Consider the following 17,603-nt stretch of genomic DNA (forward strand, 5'->3'; position numbering starts at 1 on the left):
TTATTCAAGGAGTGGTCCCACCGTCTGCCTGTCACCCAAGTTAGGGACCTGGGAGTCCTCCTGGACTCCTCCCACCCTCACTCTCCTATTCAGTCCTCAGACCATCTCCTTCTGCCTCACCCATCCCAGACCCATTCTCTGCACCTCCTTGTGCTGAGTACTGGGGCACTATGGCCATGTCCCCTGGGCTCCTGTGCCCTCTAGTTTCTGGCTGGATCTGGAAGGTACCATCAGGAGATTGGAGGGTGCCAGGAGAAATAGGATGAGGTATGTGTTCCCTGCTGTCACCTGCTCTGTGCTGAATCTCTGGCAGTAGCTGGGTCTCTTCATATGGCCTTGGCTTCTTCTGGGCTCAGAAAACATCTTTCCTTCCCTTTGCCCTTTCAGGCCTGGGTGTGGTGAGGCTGCCTGTGCTGCTAGTCTCTGGGTGCCTCAACTTCCCATGTTTTTTTCCTTAACCCCACCTGCACGTCTACAGATAGTCCCTTCAGTGGAGTCTCTTCATGTGGACCTATTGGGGTGGGTTCTGTTTTCTGCCAGGGGTGTGCCTGATGCCCCATCTCACTGCCATGTCTCCTGTTAGCACATCTCCTCTCCGATCCCATAGTGCCATCCTATACCAGGCCTGCTAGGTTAGTCCTTCGAGCAGGGGCTCTAGAGTCAGCCTGCCCTGGGCTCAAGTCCTGGCTTCGTCACTTACTACCTGTGTGAATCTGGGCAGGTCACATACCCTCTTTAAGCCGTGATGTCCTCATCTGTGAAATGGGGTTAACAATCATGCCTATGACTTCATAGAGTGGTTGCGAGGATTAGATGAAGGAAGGCCTGTAAAGTACTGAGGTCCTTAATCAACATCTGATTTTCGCCCATGTGTTCCTGTCACTGCTCACAGGACCACTGCAGGAGCCCCCAGCTAGTCTGCCGGCCGCTCCCCTCACTTCTGCTCTTCCATCCTAGGCTTCCCAGAGAGGCTGCTCTCCAGCGCAATCTAAGCAAGTCTCTCAGATTTAAACCCTTCATTGCCCCACAGAGCTCTCTGAATTCCTAGCAGAGTGTGGCCCCCACCACTCCACACCTCTTCTGCCACTCCCTAAGCAATGCCACACTGCATAACTATCCCCTCACACATGCTGGCTCATGCTGTGGGCTGGCACGAGCTATTGCCTCCTTCCAGAATGCCATTTCTCACTCTGTCTCCACAAATTCTCAATTGTCCTCTGACATCCAAACTCATGGGCCGCCTCTTCTGAGAAGTCCACCCAGACCTCGCAAGGAGGTCGTGGCTGCCTCCTCCTCATGCATGTTTCTGCTGTGCTGGTCACACTGAGATGACGTCCACCTGACTCCCTGTCTGCCTCGCCCACAAGATGGACCTAGTGGGAGGCAGAGCCTGCTTTGCCCACCTTTAAATCTCGGGAGCCCACACAGAGGGGGTGATCAGGCTGGAAGGGCCAGCTTAGGAGGTTATGAACTCTTTGTCACCAGAAATGTGCAAGTCGAGGCTGACAGAGGAACTGTGTTTGATAGCAAAAGAGGCTGAGTTCCTGGGCTCAGTGCCCTTCCACCCGAATGAAATATGCGGTCTGGTTGGTAATGAGCTCCTTGTCATTCCACATATTCAAGCAAAGCTTGGAGGACCCCCTGTCAGGATGCCATCGGGGCACTTCCTGCACAGAGGGGGGCTTCATTTGATGACATCCCAGGAGCCTTCCTTCTGTGTGGCTCTAGGAGGCCAAATCAACTAGAAGGCTCTGAGGGGCTCTAATGATTCTGTTTTCCAATATGTTGCCTTCAATATATATGTTGCCTTCTCTACTGATTCATCAACACCAGACAAACAGCTACTTCACTTTTTCTTCCAAAAGTCTTAAATGTATCTACTCTTCTGATGTTAATGTCTTTCCTTTTCTCCCCTTGGTCATAAAGTACTCAGCCCCCTCTGCAAACTGCCTTGAATATATATATCGATGTGGGGAGAAGAACTTTAGACAGGCAGGCAATGCCCAGGTCGGTCTCAGTGATGAAAAAAGAAAAAAAAAATAGAGCAGATCTCTAAACAGAAAGAAAAATCCATGCCCAGAACAATTCAGCCCGGCTGCTTGCTCAGTCGATTTTACGGAGGCATGCCTGGCAGAGTGAAGGCTTTTATTGCTCTTTTGAGGATCAGCGGGAAAATGGACACAGCCTCTGCTTGCAGGTCTCTTCCAACAGATGATGGGGGCTGCTGTGTTCTGGGCCTCGTTGTCACCACAGATGCTTGTGGGCCCCGGGCTGGGAAGTCAGACGGAGGAGAAGCCCCCACGCCTGGCTGGATTCTGGGGGCAAGCTGCCTTCCCACTGTCCAAAAGGTTCCAGAAAAGGGCTTTTATTTCATTCTGACTGCTCACCCCAGACAGTCAATAGTGAGAAGGCAGCAAAGGAAACCCCAGACTGTCCAAGAGCAAGCCCCAGACCACCACTGCGTGTGAGGTGGCGGAGGCATTTCAACGTGTAGCTGAGGACCCCAGGGCCTGCCTTGTCTTCCTGGGGTGGGGGGTGGCAGGGAGATCTCACATGTGTCTGGAGGCAATAAGCCTCTGAACAGCACCCTCTAAAACAGCTCCCAAAGACCTTGTCTTGTGCTTAGGGTCCTTCAAGAAAGGTCTGCATAGAAAATCTGCCATGGAGTTTAGAGTACAGCAAAGCCATTCTGGGGAAATGATTCAGAGGCCACAGGAAATTCCGGGCAGAAGCAAGGGTATTTTGGGACCCAAGTCAGGGCCAATGGTGAATCTTAGGAGCCTTGGGACAAATCAAAGAAAGGTGCCCCTTTTGGGAGGAGGACTTTCTGAGTAGTACCCCCACTGGCCCATTTTTGAAAGACCTCTCTCCTCAAGGCCCTCACAGCTGAAGAACTTGGCTCAGAGAGCAGATCACAGGCTGAAATTCAGCTCCCACCTGCCCTTGATGCCAGCTTCCGTGTGCAGTGCACAAACATGCAACTGCACTTGGCAGCCCTGGCTCAGGCAACAGACCAACACAGAGTGAAGGAAGAGGCCTTTCTTCCTCTTCCCCCACGACCCCAGCAGGTGCCTCAGGACTGGAGGTTGGGGAGCTTTCTGAAAGCACAACATTCTCGGGATGGATGAAGGCAGGAGGGGGTGTGGGTCTGTGTTGGGGAGGGGGCTGAGTGTGCTTCCATGCAGCTCTGTAAGCAGATATGGAAGAATGGGTCTTGGGGCAGGAGCGGGAGGATTGGGTGGCTGTTCCATGGTGACTGCAGTTGCTATGAAGTTTGTGGGCAAGTAATAGGCATCTTTTAGGACTTCTAGAAGTAACTGGAGCTCACTTGCCGGGGTCCCCTATTTTAAGTCTTCCCTGATTTGTCCCTCCATTCCTGGCCCTTACCCTGTTCCCTAGGCCTGTCTCTATCGGGATATACAACAGGGTGAATGGGGGTTATCTGTTTATTTACATCATCTGTTCTACACTGCCAGCTCCCTGAGGGCAGTGATCCGTATGGCCCAGCTCTGTGCCTGCAGGGCCTGGCACGTAGTAGTACCTGGGAAACATTTTCATGTGAGTGAGTGAATTGTGAGAACAAGAGTGGAGGCCCATGTGAGGGTATGTGGGAAGGGAGGGCGGCACCTGCCCATTTGCTGGAGAGTCTGGGGAGTCCCTCGGGCCCCCCTTGGCCCCCTCCTCTGGAAGGCCTTCACAATGGAAGGATCTGGGTGGCAGGGACAGAGGAGATGGAGGTGGGGAGGCCACTGCTGTCAAGAGGCGATCTGCACCCCATCCAGGACTCCAGATGGCTAAAGCAGGCCCTGTCAGTGGCCACCTCCGTCACCTGGTCTGAACCTGCCAGGCAAGACCACCATCAATCCCTGTGGTGTCCCCTGGCCCAGCCTTCTGCAATCACAAAGCACTTTACCACAGCCAGCCACGAGAGCATGGAATCACATGCTGAAACAGCTTCCAAACCCACATTATTCCATTGTTCTGCCTCAAAAAGAAATCCCCAAGCAAAAAATAAAAATAAAAAAATAGACATTTATGGTCTTTTAACTGAAGACATATCACTATTTCTGACTGGACTTGAATTTACTGGGAGGCCAAGTAGGGGTTCCTGGGTGGCCTTTACCTTTTTAGTTAGAGTTAGAAAATCCCGGCATCTCCAGGAGGGTGGGAAGAAGGTGTCATGCTCTCCAATCCAGTGCCTGGGTGTCCCCTAGCTCGCCACTGCCCATCCTGAGCACACACACCCCTTGTGAGCAGAGTGAAGAGGCTGAAATCACACTTCAGGACCCAAACCCAGCCCCACCAGCTGTGACGGGAGCTCTGCTTCTGAGGTGCAAGGGTGAAGGCCATCCCCGTGTCCTCCCAGAGCTGGGCCTCAGGGGACTAGGTTTCTGTTGCTTTCACTTCTCTTACGTGACCAGTCTCCCAGAGACAAACACAAAAGTAAAGCGTCGGGCACTAATCTTATCCTTGCTACTGTGCGTGGTCTGAGATGCAGCATCAGCCTCCTCTGGGGGTGTGTTAGAAATGCAGCCTCTCAGGCCCACCCTGGCCCTGCGGAGCCAGAATCTGCCTTTTATCCAGCCCCTCAGGTGATGCATGGGCACGCGGAGCTGCACGGTCTGCACAGGTAGAAGTCAGGATGGTGGTGGCTCCGCTTTGGGGGAGCACGGATAGTAACTGCAAGGGGATAGGAACAGCTTCTGGGATGCTGGCAATGTTCTTGATATGGGTCCCGGATTCGCAGTTGAGTTCGGTTTGTGAAAATTCATTGAGCAGTACATAATGTATGATATATATATATATATTTCTTTTTAAGTGAAAAAATAAAGGAGTCAGGAATGTCAGCAAGTAGAGATCTAAACCTGAGCCACGCTCCTCTAAGCTGCCATCAGAGCAGCCCTGGGCTGAACCGGATTCTTACACCAGAGTCCAACGATGGGGACTCATGGCCAGAGTGTCATCAGAGGTCCCATCTGAGCAATTTTATCTCCCTCATGGCCTGTTCTGAGGCCTCTTTCAGCTCTCACAGTGGCAGAGGCACACATCAGCTTGGCTTTGACTTAGGCAGGCCCCAAGTCTGTCCTCAACCTGTTCTAGCAGAGCAAGGCCACAGAAGGCCAGCAGTCGCCATGGATATACCTATACCAGAGCAACTAGCCCCAGCCCCTTTTCCTGCCCTCTTCTTCACCCCAAGTTTACTCTGGTTTATCATTGTCTCCTAGTGGTATCCAGAGGCGAGCACAATGATCCAAACATGATCCATTCGTTCATTCATAATAATAACGGCTAACAGTTATTCAATCAAACTATACGGCAGGCCTTAAGTGCTTTAGGTACACGGTCTCATTTAATCCTTACAGCTCTATTATTCTCATTTTACCGAAGAGCAAACTAAGGTTCAGAGATGTTAAATAACTTAAAGTCACACAGCTAGGAGTTAGTGGAGCTGGGATTTGAATACAAGCAGTCAGACTGCAGAGCCTCCCTCTTCTGTGCTGTGCACTCTATTGTACTCAGAGGATGCATCGAAAATGAATTCATATACTAAAACCACTGAATTGTACACCTTCAAAGGTGAATTTTATGGTATATGAATTTTCTCTCAATTAAAAAAATCTTAATGGGCAAAATTTTTGGTTCAGATATATGTTTACCAGATCCCTAAGAACTTCGTTGACCTGTTTTTCCTGGTATAAGCCAGCTAACAAAAAATTAAACTATTTCTTAAAAAAAAAAAAAGAATCCCAGACATTCTTGTAGTCCAACAGAGCTAGTTTCAAACTTCAGCCCTGCCAGCGACGTACAACACTGTTGTTTCCTCTCGTGTGGGGTTGGGACGGTGAACCTTGCCTTGTCTGGTGGTCGTGCGGATTTGAAGCAGAGGCTGCACCTGGCAGAAAGCTGACCCTTGGTAAATCACAGCTGATAGGACTGAATTCCATGAGAGCACAGGCGGGCGGAGTTAATGTGAAACTGCTGATGACCTCTACCCCGGGAATGGGACCTAAGGTCCGCCTGGGGCCTCCTCATCCTCTCTGCAGAGTCCCTTCTTAGCCCTCCTATGCTCGAGCTGGGGTTCCTGCCTAAGATTCCATAAGGAAGACCAGCACCTTGCTCTTCTCCACCTGCCTAGCTCGCTCCCTGGGTTGAGAGGGGCTGGGGTTCCTGAGCCAGGCCAGCTTCTCAGCTGCGAGCGGGCACTCCCATCCCCCTGGCACTGGGGCTCTGGCCCATACCCAGCCCCATCCTTATAGGCAGCTCTGTGCCCACAGGGGCCACGTTGCTATGGTGATTCTGCTACCCACACAGTGTCCAGGGAGACAGCCCGGTGTAGCCGAGCTGTTTGCAAGACTTGCTGAAACCAGCACTGACAGGCTGGGAAGATTCCAGAAAGGGTCAGAGAGAGTGGAGGATGGGAACTAAGTGTAACTGCTCACCCAGCAGCAGCACTGTGTGTGTGTGTGTGTGTGTGCATGTGTGTTCACATGTGCACCCACCTTGTCCAGGTTATAATGGCCCTTCCAAGCAGAGGCACAGACCCTAGAAAGGCCCAATCTCATGACTGTCATAGGTTTCTTCCTGGCGTGGTGTTCACAGTTTATCATAGTGTTTAGTTTCTATATTGAAAACTAAAAGGGGGAAAAAAAAGTGGCATTTATGTGGCTGCAGAGCAGACTGAACTGTGATATCTCCTAAACCGTGTCTGAAACTGACTTCATGGTCTACTCTGTCCCTTGTTCTTTAAGACTTCTAACAGAACACCATGTGGGACACCAGGAATTACACTGTGATGGGGAGGCAAGGTGACAAAACGGGATGCCCACCCTTCCTCCCACATCCCCCCACTGTGCACTCGCCTTACGTACCAGGTGGCTTGTCTGAATTCTCACTTAACCCACATTGTGATCCTGTGCAGAGAACATTGTTATGCTCATTTCACAGATGACAAAACTGAGGCTCAGAGAGGCTGAGTCACTTGCCACAGTCAGGAGCTAGTGCGTGCAGGAGGTGGGAGGCAAACCCGGGCTGTTGTTTCAAGATCTGTGCTCACGGCACAACGTGACCCTGCTTCTCTGTCCTGCTCCCTGCTCAGTGGGAGTTCACTGTGGGTAGCCTCCTAGTCCCAGAGAGAACAGAATCCAAGGCAGCAAGTGAAATAAAGGAGCCAACCCCCCTGGAATAGCAGGTGGAGTACAACCCAAATTATACACATTGGGGACTGATATTTAGGCTCTAAATTCAAGAGCTTTGATTCCTCTTCCTGGGCGATACTGGGAATGATTAAATGAATGACTGCAGCCCTAACCCATGTACACATTTGTGCTGACCCAATTCAATCCACACTAGTTAATCTATGCCTTTCCCCCACAGTCATGAATGTGGGCTCCCCTTTGCAGAGCCTCAGAAACAGCCCTGACTGCAAATAAATTAATTCTCAGGGGTGGTGAGAACCGGGCCCTAGCATCTTCCCGAGCCCTCGTGTTCAGAGCTGATGCTGACTTGTAAAGCGCTTTATGATTTATTCATACCGCCTTCCCAGGCTTCCCAGGACAACCTTCCCCTCACACAAATGAGCGCGACTCCCAGAATAGAATGTCAGGCTTCATTAAAAGAAAAAACCCGGCTGTGGGGGATGTCCCTTTTTTTGCTTCCTAGCCTGCGTCACCCAGCATTTGTAGAATTCAGGTCAAACTTGAGAAAGCACCTGTGCTTTAACAGCCTTTGGCTCGTGAACAAGGCGAGGTGTCAGGAGCTTCTTTCTGGGAGGGAGAGACTCTCCGAGGCTGGACAGCTCTCCATGTCTGCCTTGGGTCCCTCTGCACTGCAGACTAGAACTCGGGCTGCTGGAGGCATTTACAGGAGGCTGACAGCAAGTGACAAGGAGCCAGGCAGAGGGGCCCACAGAAGGGACTGGGGTCATGGCGGAACCAGGGTGGAGTTCTGCTCCATTGATTCTCGGCTGGGGGACTGAGGCAGAACCCTCCTTTCTCAGGAACACCACTGGGGGACCAGAGCACTGGGTAAATTAGAAGTCACCAAAGTAGCCCCTCCCACCATTTTTATGACTGTCATCATCATGCTGTCCTGAAACCTAAGGACAGGAGGGCCTAAGCACTTTGAAGCATAGATAGAAGAGGGAAGTCCTTGCTGTCTTTCTCTCTGGACTTCATCAGTGTGCCTCGGTGGCAGCCCCTCACTCAGGCCTTGCCACTGCCCAGGAAAGCTGACCACAGAAAAAGATGGTGGCCAGGAAATGGTAAGGCATCACAGGGCACAGAAGTCATGCAGGTGCAGACATGCCGGGGCTTCACAACTTCCCTAAAACTAGCAAGACTTCACATGCCGCAGTCATCATTCTAGTCCCAGAGGATCACTCTCTTTAGGGAACAAAGCCCACTAAACCATACCCTCGAGGACTTTTGAGCAGCTCAGCTTCTTTGGAAGCTGACTCCAGGTACCCCAAAGCAAGCACATGAAGGACTTTGTCTCTTGTATCCACTTCCTTAACTCCCAGAGGGCAGAACACAGCAGGAAGGAAGCAGGTCTGCGCCTGGAGTAAAAAACTAACTCTGCGTGGGAAGAGTGAAGCACGTGAGTTCTGGAGCACGTGTGATCTGACTCCCTCCAGATCCACCCCAGGAGAGGAAGGATGCCTGAGCACCCCAGTGACCTCCCCACCCCTCTAGGCGACTGGGGACTTGACCACACCTTTCTCAGTGGAAACTTTAGGACAAAGCCTGTCTGTAGACATCTCCCTTGCTAGACAACTCACATTGGAGTTACTAGAAACATTAACAATTTCTAGATGCTGTGTAACAGTCCAATCTAATCATTTGCAGGAACTAGGAGAACATCATACCCTAGAACATAAGATCCCAGGGGCTTCCTCCCTTTCCATGTACTTTCCCACAGCATAAGGGACAGATGCAGTCCTAAATGTCTAAGGTGTGGGTGGTGAACTGCTGATTATTTTAGGGGTCCATCATTGTGTGACCCCTGCTGTCAACTTTCAATCCATCATTACCCAGCAGTCTAAAAGAGGCCGCTTTACAAAACAGCACCCATGTTGCTCTCAACACCTTAAAAGAAAACAGCAATGACAAAGGAGTTGCTTCTGGGTTAATCTGGTAAACACTTGACCATCCTCTCTAGCTCTGATCCCCTAGGTAGAGAACTGGATGAGTTATTGCATTTGGCAATAAGGAGACCCAATGGTTAACCCAGTTTTGAGGGATCGTAGTAGTCCAAGTCTAGAAATAAATCCCAACAGTCTACCTTTTTCTTAAAAAAAAGCCAAGGATACTTTCAGCTGAGAGTTAGTTCCACACAATTGCTAATTGCTAATGCACAACCTCCTTCAAAAAAAAACAAACAAAAAACTAAAAAACTAAAAGGCATTTCTTTGGGCATCAAAAATTTTTAAATGTTAATTAATTTTCAAAATAATCTTTCTAAAATATAGTAAATAAATTACACTGTTTTAGGCTTCCTTAAATACACGTATTCTCAACGGGGATGATACGTCTTCCATGGGGGCAAACATTGGTTCTTGAATGTGAATCAACATTACTCTTTTTATGTATTAATCATAGATATACATAAAGTACATAAACAGATATATGGCATATTTTTCGTATTAAAATTTCATAGGGGGATGATGAGGAAAAACTGTCTAAAATATGTTCTTAGGGGAGCAATAAGGAAAAAATGTTTAAGAACTACCACTTAAATAGAAAATAACAATCACTACTTTTTCTGTATGACTCCAGGTCAGCCTACAGACATCTCCCATCACGTTCTGTGATGGCTTTTGAAGTAGAGGGGAGGATTCGTTCCTTCTTACATGACCCAGACCCTAACCCTGGGTGCTGATGCTTTTCTGGGGGCTGATTCTTCTCCGTCCCTTTTCTGTGCCGCCCAGTCGTTCCTCAGTGGGCTATCTTCCAGCAGTGGCCAGTTGAACCCATTCCCTTAATTTTACAGGCCATACTCATGCCCATTCTGGTCTGAAAGTAGCACCATTCTTTCCTGTCGAGTTGCAGAACAGCTGAATGGGTTGTTTCCTGCCTATCATGTATTTCTGGGTTCGTATGTGTGTTTTTGGTGAATGAGGTCACTAAGAAAACTTATATGCCTTTGGCATATGCAGAATGACTTACGGTGCAAAGTGTTTCAAAGGTCTTCTCGGAGACGAAGGATCCATCAAGGCCGAAGAGAAATATAGATGCGTAGGAGAGCATTCCTCCAAGAATGATAAGGTTGTTCATATATGGACTCGACATCTTTATCAGCCTGACGAAGAGAAAGAGATAATATATTTACAGAACTATTAATTTAGTTATTCCTTCAACAAATACTTTCCGAATTCATACTAGGTATACATTGTTGCCAAGGCTAGCGGGGGTGGAAAAAATGGAAGCCCTGGTTTCCTCTGCTCCCCTCTGCCACCTACCAAGGGCTGTCTGCCCCTTCACTAAGGGACCCCGGACAACTACATATTTCTAATTGTTGATTTTCCTGCCTCCTTTGTCAAGTTCATCTATTGCTTCTCTAGGGACACCCTGTTGCATCAGCTTCTTTATCCATTAATCTTCCATTTACATAAAAGTGCTAAAGTTGACAGGTTTTTTTGGCTGGGGCTGGGAGCACATACCAGATCTAGAGAATTCTACATTTAAGTTGAGCAACTTTCCACACTGAGGAGGGAGATTCCCGCACCACATTCACCTGCCTTGAGTGGACCATGTCAAGGTCTACAGGCAAGTATTCAGGGTTGCTCAGGAATTGTGGTCACCAGGTGAGTGGACATCCACTCTGGCTGCTTTCTGAGCATTCAGAAAGTCACACTATCCTGTGCACAAAGAGGGCCACATACATGGGTAGGAACATTGTCACAGTCACCAGATGATAGAGGTAGACAAGTGAGTTCCCCCTCCCCACCCCCTCCCCCATCTTCACTAGGCTATTGATAGGAGCATTCTTTATACCCCCAAACTCTACACGCTTCTCTCTCATTTTCTCTGGGAATCCTGCTGTGGATCCCAGCTGCCCAGCAAGCCAGGACTGGGCTAAACCATCAACAGGATCAGACATTCCTGGCTCCCCCAGCACTACCAGCTTAGAACATCTTAAGCTTTCAGGTGCCTAATGGTCTAGGAGCTCTTTTGCAGAATGTAATTATGGTCAATGGTTTCTTGAACACTTTCCTTTGCATTCTGCAGTCCTATTAACCCTTCACATTTTTAAGCATATAATGTGTCAGAGCGATAGAGAAATAAAAAGGCTGCTGCTTTTTCTTTGGTGGACCACACACAGGCTTTGGAGCTGAGAGCACTGGGTCCAGAGCTTAGCCCCTGCCAACCCAGGCAGGTGTGCCCTTGGCAAGTTGCCTAGGGCACACATGAAGCTGAGATGACACTGGGTCCCTGGAGGTCCTTTCCTAAACCATGAGCTGCTAAGGCACACTCATTTTGTTCCTGCAGCAGACTGGGGAAAGGAGAGGCCAGGAGCTGGGGCAGGCTTCCTAGAGGAGGTGGGCCTTAAAGGATGGGGAGCATTTAGGAAGACAGAAGGGAGGAGAATTTGGAACCACAGTGACATTTCTTTCCTATCTCTTGCTGATTTTTCAATAGTCAAGCCAGTCAAAAATTTCACCTGGATGCCAACCTCTTGGAAAGAGTTATGGTAATAACCCCCAGGAGGCAAAGAGGGGATAGTTAAGGAATTAAGAGTTTAGGTTTAGTCTTACGATAGGGGCACCCTGCTGTTATGATGGGAATTCCTGAGATGTGTAGGAAGGCAATCTAAGACTAGCTGAGACCTGTGTGCCCAGGCCTGTGCCAAATGCTAATAGGTGTAGTCATCATTTAAGGTTTGCATGGAGCAGACAAAAGTTGCTTCAATTTTTTTGTGGCAGTATATGTGTTATTTGTGATAAAATAAAACAACAGGTGAATAAAACTCTTCTTTTTCTTCGGGAAGTAAGTTTGACCTAAGCAATCGCTGCAGAAACAAAAACCCCACAGAAGCCTAGAGCCTCCAAGTTCTTCCTTTACAAACAGGGAGTGAAAAAAACCAAAAAAACTGTTTCCCTCAGAATTGGGCTTGTTTCTGGCAGCCTGGGAGGTCAGGTGACACGGTTTCTGGGCATGACAGCAGAGCCGCAATGCCACGTGGGTGGCCTCTGAGGCTGTCCTCATGACACCCATCTCTGGGCCCCCACTCAGCCTCTCCCACAACAAGGCAGGGAGCTGGGCTCAGGGTTTGCTATGGAAACCAGAGAAGCTAGCTGTGCTTGGTCAACGCCACCGCCTGGAGTGGTGGCCTGTTCTACCCACGACTGACCAGAATAACTGAGAGTGGGCCTCTCTCCTCAGGAAAGTGAAAGGCATGTGGTGGAGAAGAGAAATCAAGACAAGAAACCAAGGGGACAGGATCTGCCACACATGGACAGCAGTTCTCCGTCAGCAAGCTTTGTGTCTGGAATACAAGGAGTTATCTGGAGGGTCAAAGGAGCTGATGTAAAGGAGGGGCTTCCTGGACTGTAACGGGCTGTAGCAATGGGAGTCCCTGTCACTGGACCTAATGACCCCTCCAGTAGTGATTCCCAAAGATGCTGGGGGAGGGAGGCAAAGAAGTTTGGGGGAATTCTGTCTTCTATCTCTCTCCTCCTGAACAACCACAAAGTGCACGTGTGTATCTGTGAAGGTTATTTCTAGATGCCAACTTGGTTAGAGGAAGGAATGCTGAGAAACCTGGTAAAGCTATCTTTTTAGGTGTGTCCGTGAGGGTGTTTCCAGCAGAGATTAGTATGAGAGTCTGAGTGGCCTGGGTGGGAACCATCCCATCCACTGGGGTTCCAGAGAGAACAAAAGACAGACGAAGAGTTGGCCCCAGAGGCTTCTGCTATGCCTTCAGGGCCTTTTCTCCCTTCTCTTGATAATCCCTTTCTTTTGCACTAATCTTCTTAGCACCATTGGATTTTTCTTCAGAAAATGCTCTCTGCTTCTCTACCTCGTGGCCAAGCTCCAAATTTTCCAAATCTTGATGCTCTGCTTCCCTTTTAAATTCTGGCTTTATGTCACGCCTTTGCTGCCATAACTTAGAGTAGGCTGTTGCAAGAAGCCAAGCAGCTTCCTTAATGCTTTGCTGCTTAGAAATTTTTTGGCCAAGTACTCTGGTTCACAACTCCTAAATCCCAACTTCCACAAAGTCCTAGGGCATGGACAGAATGCAGCCAAATTCCTTGCCAGCAAGGGCGATCTGTGCCCTGGTTTCCAATAAACTCCTTCTTATTTCTATCTGAGACCTCCTTAGAATGATTTTTAAGGTTCATATTTCTATCAGCATACTGCTCACCACCATTTAACCAGTCTCTAAAAAGTTTCAAATCTTCGCTGGTTTTCTTGTCTTCTACACTTTCACCAACATCTAGGCTTTTTCTAGCCTGTTCCTCCAAATTCCTCCAGCCTCTCCTCAACACCCAGTTCCAAAGCTGCTTCCACATTTCCAAGTATCTGTTATAAGCAACACCCCACTTCTCCAGTACCAATTTTCTAAATAGAAACATATTCTTAACACAACAGGGAGAACAATTCAAGTTTCAGGGAGTTTTGGGGGGGACATAATTCAATCCACTACAGTATCCAAAGCTCTGAGAAGGTCTGTGGACTTGGACCCTTCGATTTTATTTAACGCAGCCTTTCCCACTTACTTGACCACAGACTCCTGTGCAACCAGTAACCCTGCCTCTGTGTGTGTGCGTGCATGTGTGTGTGTGTGTATGTGTGCAACACCTAAAGCATCCTAGTGATTGGGTAACACACTTTAGGAAACTTCCCTGAAAGCTTCTGTGTCCCTGGAGAACCTGTCATGGGATGCTCCTACACTTTGTCCATGAGGCTCATCAATCTACAAAGCATTATCCCAGAAGAGGGCATGAGCGGCTTACTTCTGATTCCGATTCTTGATGTTGAAGAAGAGGAAAGCGCTGGCCATGATCATTCCAAGGATGGTAAGGGCAGAGAGGATGCTGTAGAGAGGTAGGGAGATCTTGCGTAGCTGCTCCAGGATGATGGTCTTGTCTTTTGGTGGTTCGGATCCTAGAAGGCCAGGGAGAAGATATCAGTGGAGCCCAGGTCACAGTCATTCCCCAAGAACATCTGTGCCTTAGTGTCCCTGACATCGGCCAGGCAGGCCCCTGCTGATGTCACACACTATGCTAGGCACGTCTATGAACTGGGTGAGCCGGATCCAGCGGTTGGCTAGTCTGCCCAGCAGGGAGCCTGAGCAGAGACTTATTTCTCTCTCTAAATAGAATCAATAGGGGATTTGTGATGCATTTAATAGCCATTAGAAGACTAGACTTTGATTTGGTCTAATTACATTGTTGAAAAACCATCACCATTTATCCCCAAAGGTAACAATGCTTTGGAAGGCATGGGGCTGGGTGATCTGAGTAGGTACCATTCATTGGGTGCCACTGGGGTTGAGGAACTCTGGCCTCAAGGACTCTTCTACACATACATGATAAAAAATCATCCCTCAATAGGGCGGACATCTTGCCTGTCAATTCCATGTGACACATATGTGCTGTGGCTGCGGAATTTCTGCCTCGAGGCCATTATGTTATAAAAGCTCTATCTGGCTTTCCATTTCCATACAACTTGCTAACCGTGGGAGGCAGAAGCTACATCCCCCTTCCTGCTGTGCCAGGACTGGACTGAAACTGTGGGACTCTGTTTCTCTACATGACTGCAGAGGTGCCCTGCTCATTCTTCAAGGGTGCCAGGACCCTGGGGGAGCCCTAAGGGTCTCAGAGCAAATGCATCTTTCTGCACGGTGGCAAAACTGTCCTGTTTTAGTTGTACCAGGTACAGGCTGGTTTGGCATGAGAAATGCAGGGATTTCTCCAGCTTCCTGCAAACTCCGTCTTTGTTAGCTGCTATTTCAGGTCAGGTTTCTGCTGTGGAATTGTGAAACTTTAGGGCTTTTTTCTCCAGTGGGGATATGTGGAATCATCCAGATGTCTGGGAGTGGCCAAGCTTGGGAACTTTCAAAGCCCCAGCAGGGGTCAGGATGACCCCAGGGCTGTGCCCCAGGTGCCAGCCTCAGTTACATTTCCATTCCCAGGAGACAAGCAGGGGATGGGCAGGTGTGGTGGTGGGGATTGAGGACTCCGCTGAAAATCTGTATTTAAGAAACTCTGTGAGAAAGTTCAAATGTGTTTAGAAACATTCAGTGGATAAAAAGAATTTGAGCCATCTAAGAAATCTAGGGAAGTTGTCAGCTAGGAACCTGCCGACATGGTTAATTTAAAGCCTTAAGCAATTCCTTGTAAGGTAACATTTATAAGAAGAGTGGCTTTAGGGGCTGAAAGTCAGGGCTAAAGCAGACACCAGATAGAGGTAACATCATTTCTTGCTTCCAGAAGTGGAAGCTCAACATCTGGAAACTTCTTCTCCCACTCCACATCCTTCCTACTCACCCATCCACCCACACACCCGGACTGCATGAGGCTGGCTCAGGTGCCTTCTGGCTCCCAAACGCAAGAGCAGTCCTGGGGGCACCCATGAGTTCTTGGCTAGAAACAAGCCCCTCCTGGGCACTGAGAAAGGCAGCTGAGGTTTGGATCAAAGGTGATATAACCACTAGTGAGTTTGGGGCCCACTGTGGAGAAACAACTTCAAAAAAATTGACCTTGTCCTCCCCTCATTACTCCACCTTTCCTCCCATCAAAATGGCACCTCTACAAGGTGCATCTTAACTAAGACGTTGCAGAAGTCAAATGGTGACGGTTTATCAGAAGTAACAGCAGCAGTCCTGAGTTTTCTTTCTTGCTTTTCATCCAGTCAGTTTGTTATTATTCATCCATTCATCACCATTCATTCATTCATTGATCATCATTAATATGACTAATCACCAGTGCTCATCACCTTCCACCTGTCAGGCCTGATGCTGGGCGCCCATGGCACAAAGATGAAGAAGACACATCCCTGCCCTCAAGGAACGTACACACTAGTCATGGAAAAAGAAACAAGCAATAATAAGCAATTACGTTTATTGACTGCTTACCACAGACTAAACACCGTATAGAGATTGTCTCACTTGGTCCACCCAACAGCCTCACAAGTAGTTAAGATTATTCCCAATTTACAGAGGGGCCCAACAGTTTTCTAGGTGTTAAGTGGCTTTTACAGCTAGTAAGTGGCGAAGCTGGCAGCATTTGAACCCAGATCTGCCTAACACTGACGCTTGTGCTCTCTCTACTACACAAAGTGCCTCCAGGGATGGTGGGTCCAGGTGGTGTGGTGGCACCAGGCACAGGAAGTCCTGAGCATGACGCGGGGAGCAGAGTGCAGTTCTGCCTGATGGAGTCAGGAGAGGCTACAGAAGGAGATCATGTGGAGCTGAGCCTTGGAAGGTGAGTAGAAGAGCTGGCTGTTGACTAGGAAGACAAGGAGGAACGGGCATTCTGGGCAGAGGGCACAGCGTAGGCAAAGGCATGAGGCCATCTTGGCCCATTTGAGGAAATGTGAGCAGTTTGGTTGGGGAGATTTGAGAGAGGAGGCAGAGAATTGGGCAGGGGTCCCTTCATGGAGGCCTTGGGGCCACAGCGAGACCACCTTACTCTGAGCATAGGGGGGCATGCAGGTCTCTGAGCAGAGGTGGGGCATCTTCAGCCTGGCATGATGGTAAGGGCACTTTGGCTGCTGAGGGCAGAATGGACTGGAGGCAGGTAAGACTAGTAGTGAGAAGACCCTTTGGGGCTGGTGCAGGGGTCTGGGTGAGAGAGGCTGAGAGCTGAACCCAGGCAGAGGTGTGGGCAGGAGAGGTAGGCTCTGCCTAGACTCCATGGTGGCCTGACTCGGCTCTGGGTCAGAAACTGGTTATCCGCCCTCGGTGGTGGGGAAGGTCTGAGAAGCAGGAGGTAGGCCTAGAACACTCCTTCCTCAGTTTACCTTAGCCTGGAGACAGAGCCTGGGGCCTGAACAGCAGGGTCTCTCAGCATAATCTATGAAGAGCTAGTGCCCCCTGACTAGTATTCAGCCACTGTACTGGCTGTTGGTACCCTCCACCCGCAAATGTGTGTTTTTCCTCTTAGTTTTGTTCTGTGTCTTTATTTTGTGTTTAAATCTTCCCTTCAGCTTGTAAACCAGAATCCTTGTTCAGTAAACCCTGATCTCCCGAGTCTGGGAGCAGACAGGCCTGCTGCTGTCTGGGTGTTAGAACAGGTCATGCCTCTCATAGGCCATGTGAATTTGGGGTGTTGCCCTTTCTGAGCCATTTTCTCATCCGTACAACAGGGATAGCAGGACTCACTCACACACCTTTCAGAGTTTTTCTGTGGCTCCATGAGGTAATATGGGACTACGTGCTCGGTGACAGCTCCCTCTCCACACGTGAGTGTGGAGACCACTCCTCTCTTGGAGTGGTCCTCCTCCCAACTGGAGCTATGCTTTGTGAGGTTCTCAAAGCCAAATCCCATAGATCCAGTGCATATGTAGGAACATGACAAAGTCTAAGCAAGGGGTCCACAGGAGAGCCTTCTACAGTGGCATAGAGAGCTGTCCTGTTTTCTGCTGACCCAGTGGAATCAA

The 17,603-nt window shown here is 49.1% G+C and overlaps 1 protein-coding gene across 1 annotated transcript in view; it reads right to left on the reverse strand.

The window, feature by feature from the left end:
* GABBR2 (gamma-aminobutyric acid (GABA) B receptor, 2) overlaps positions 1-17,603 on the reverse strand; it is a 299,076-nt gene that overhangs the window by 84,059 nt on the left and 197,414 nt on the right. The window contains exons 10-11 of the mRNA XM_008575182.1: positions 13,955-14,105; positions 10,164-10,296 (exon numbers count right to left, since the gene is read on the reverse strand). Of these exons, the coding sequence (XP_008573404.1) occupies positions 10,164-10,296; positions 13,955-14,105 (284 nt within the window). The remainder of the gene's footprint in view (positions 1-10,163; positions 10,297-13,954; positions 14,106-17,603) is intronic.

The sequence above is a fragment of the Galeopterus variegatus genome, unplaced genomic scaffold (genome assembly GCF_000696425.1).
Source record: "Galeopterus variegatus unplaced genomic scaffold, G_variegatus-3.0.2 Scaffold1151, whole genome shotgun sequence".
Lineage (NCBI taxonomy): Eukaryota > Metazoa > Chordata > Mammalia > Dermoptera > Cynocephalidae > Galeopterus > Galeopterus variegatus.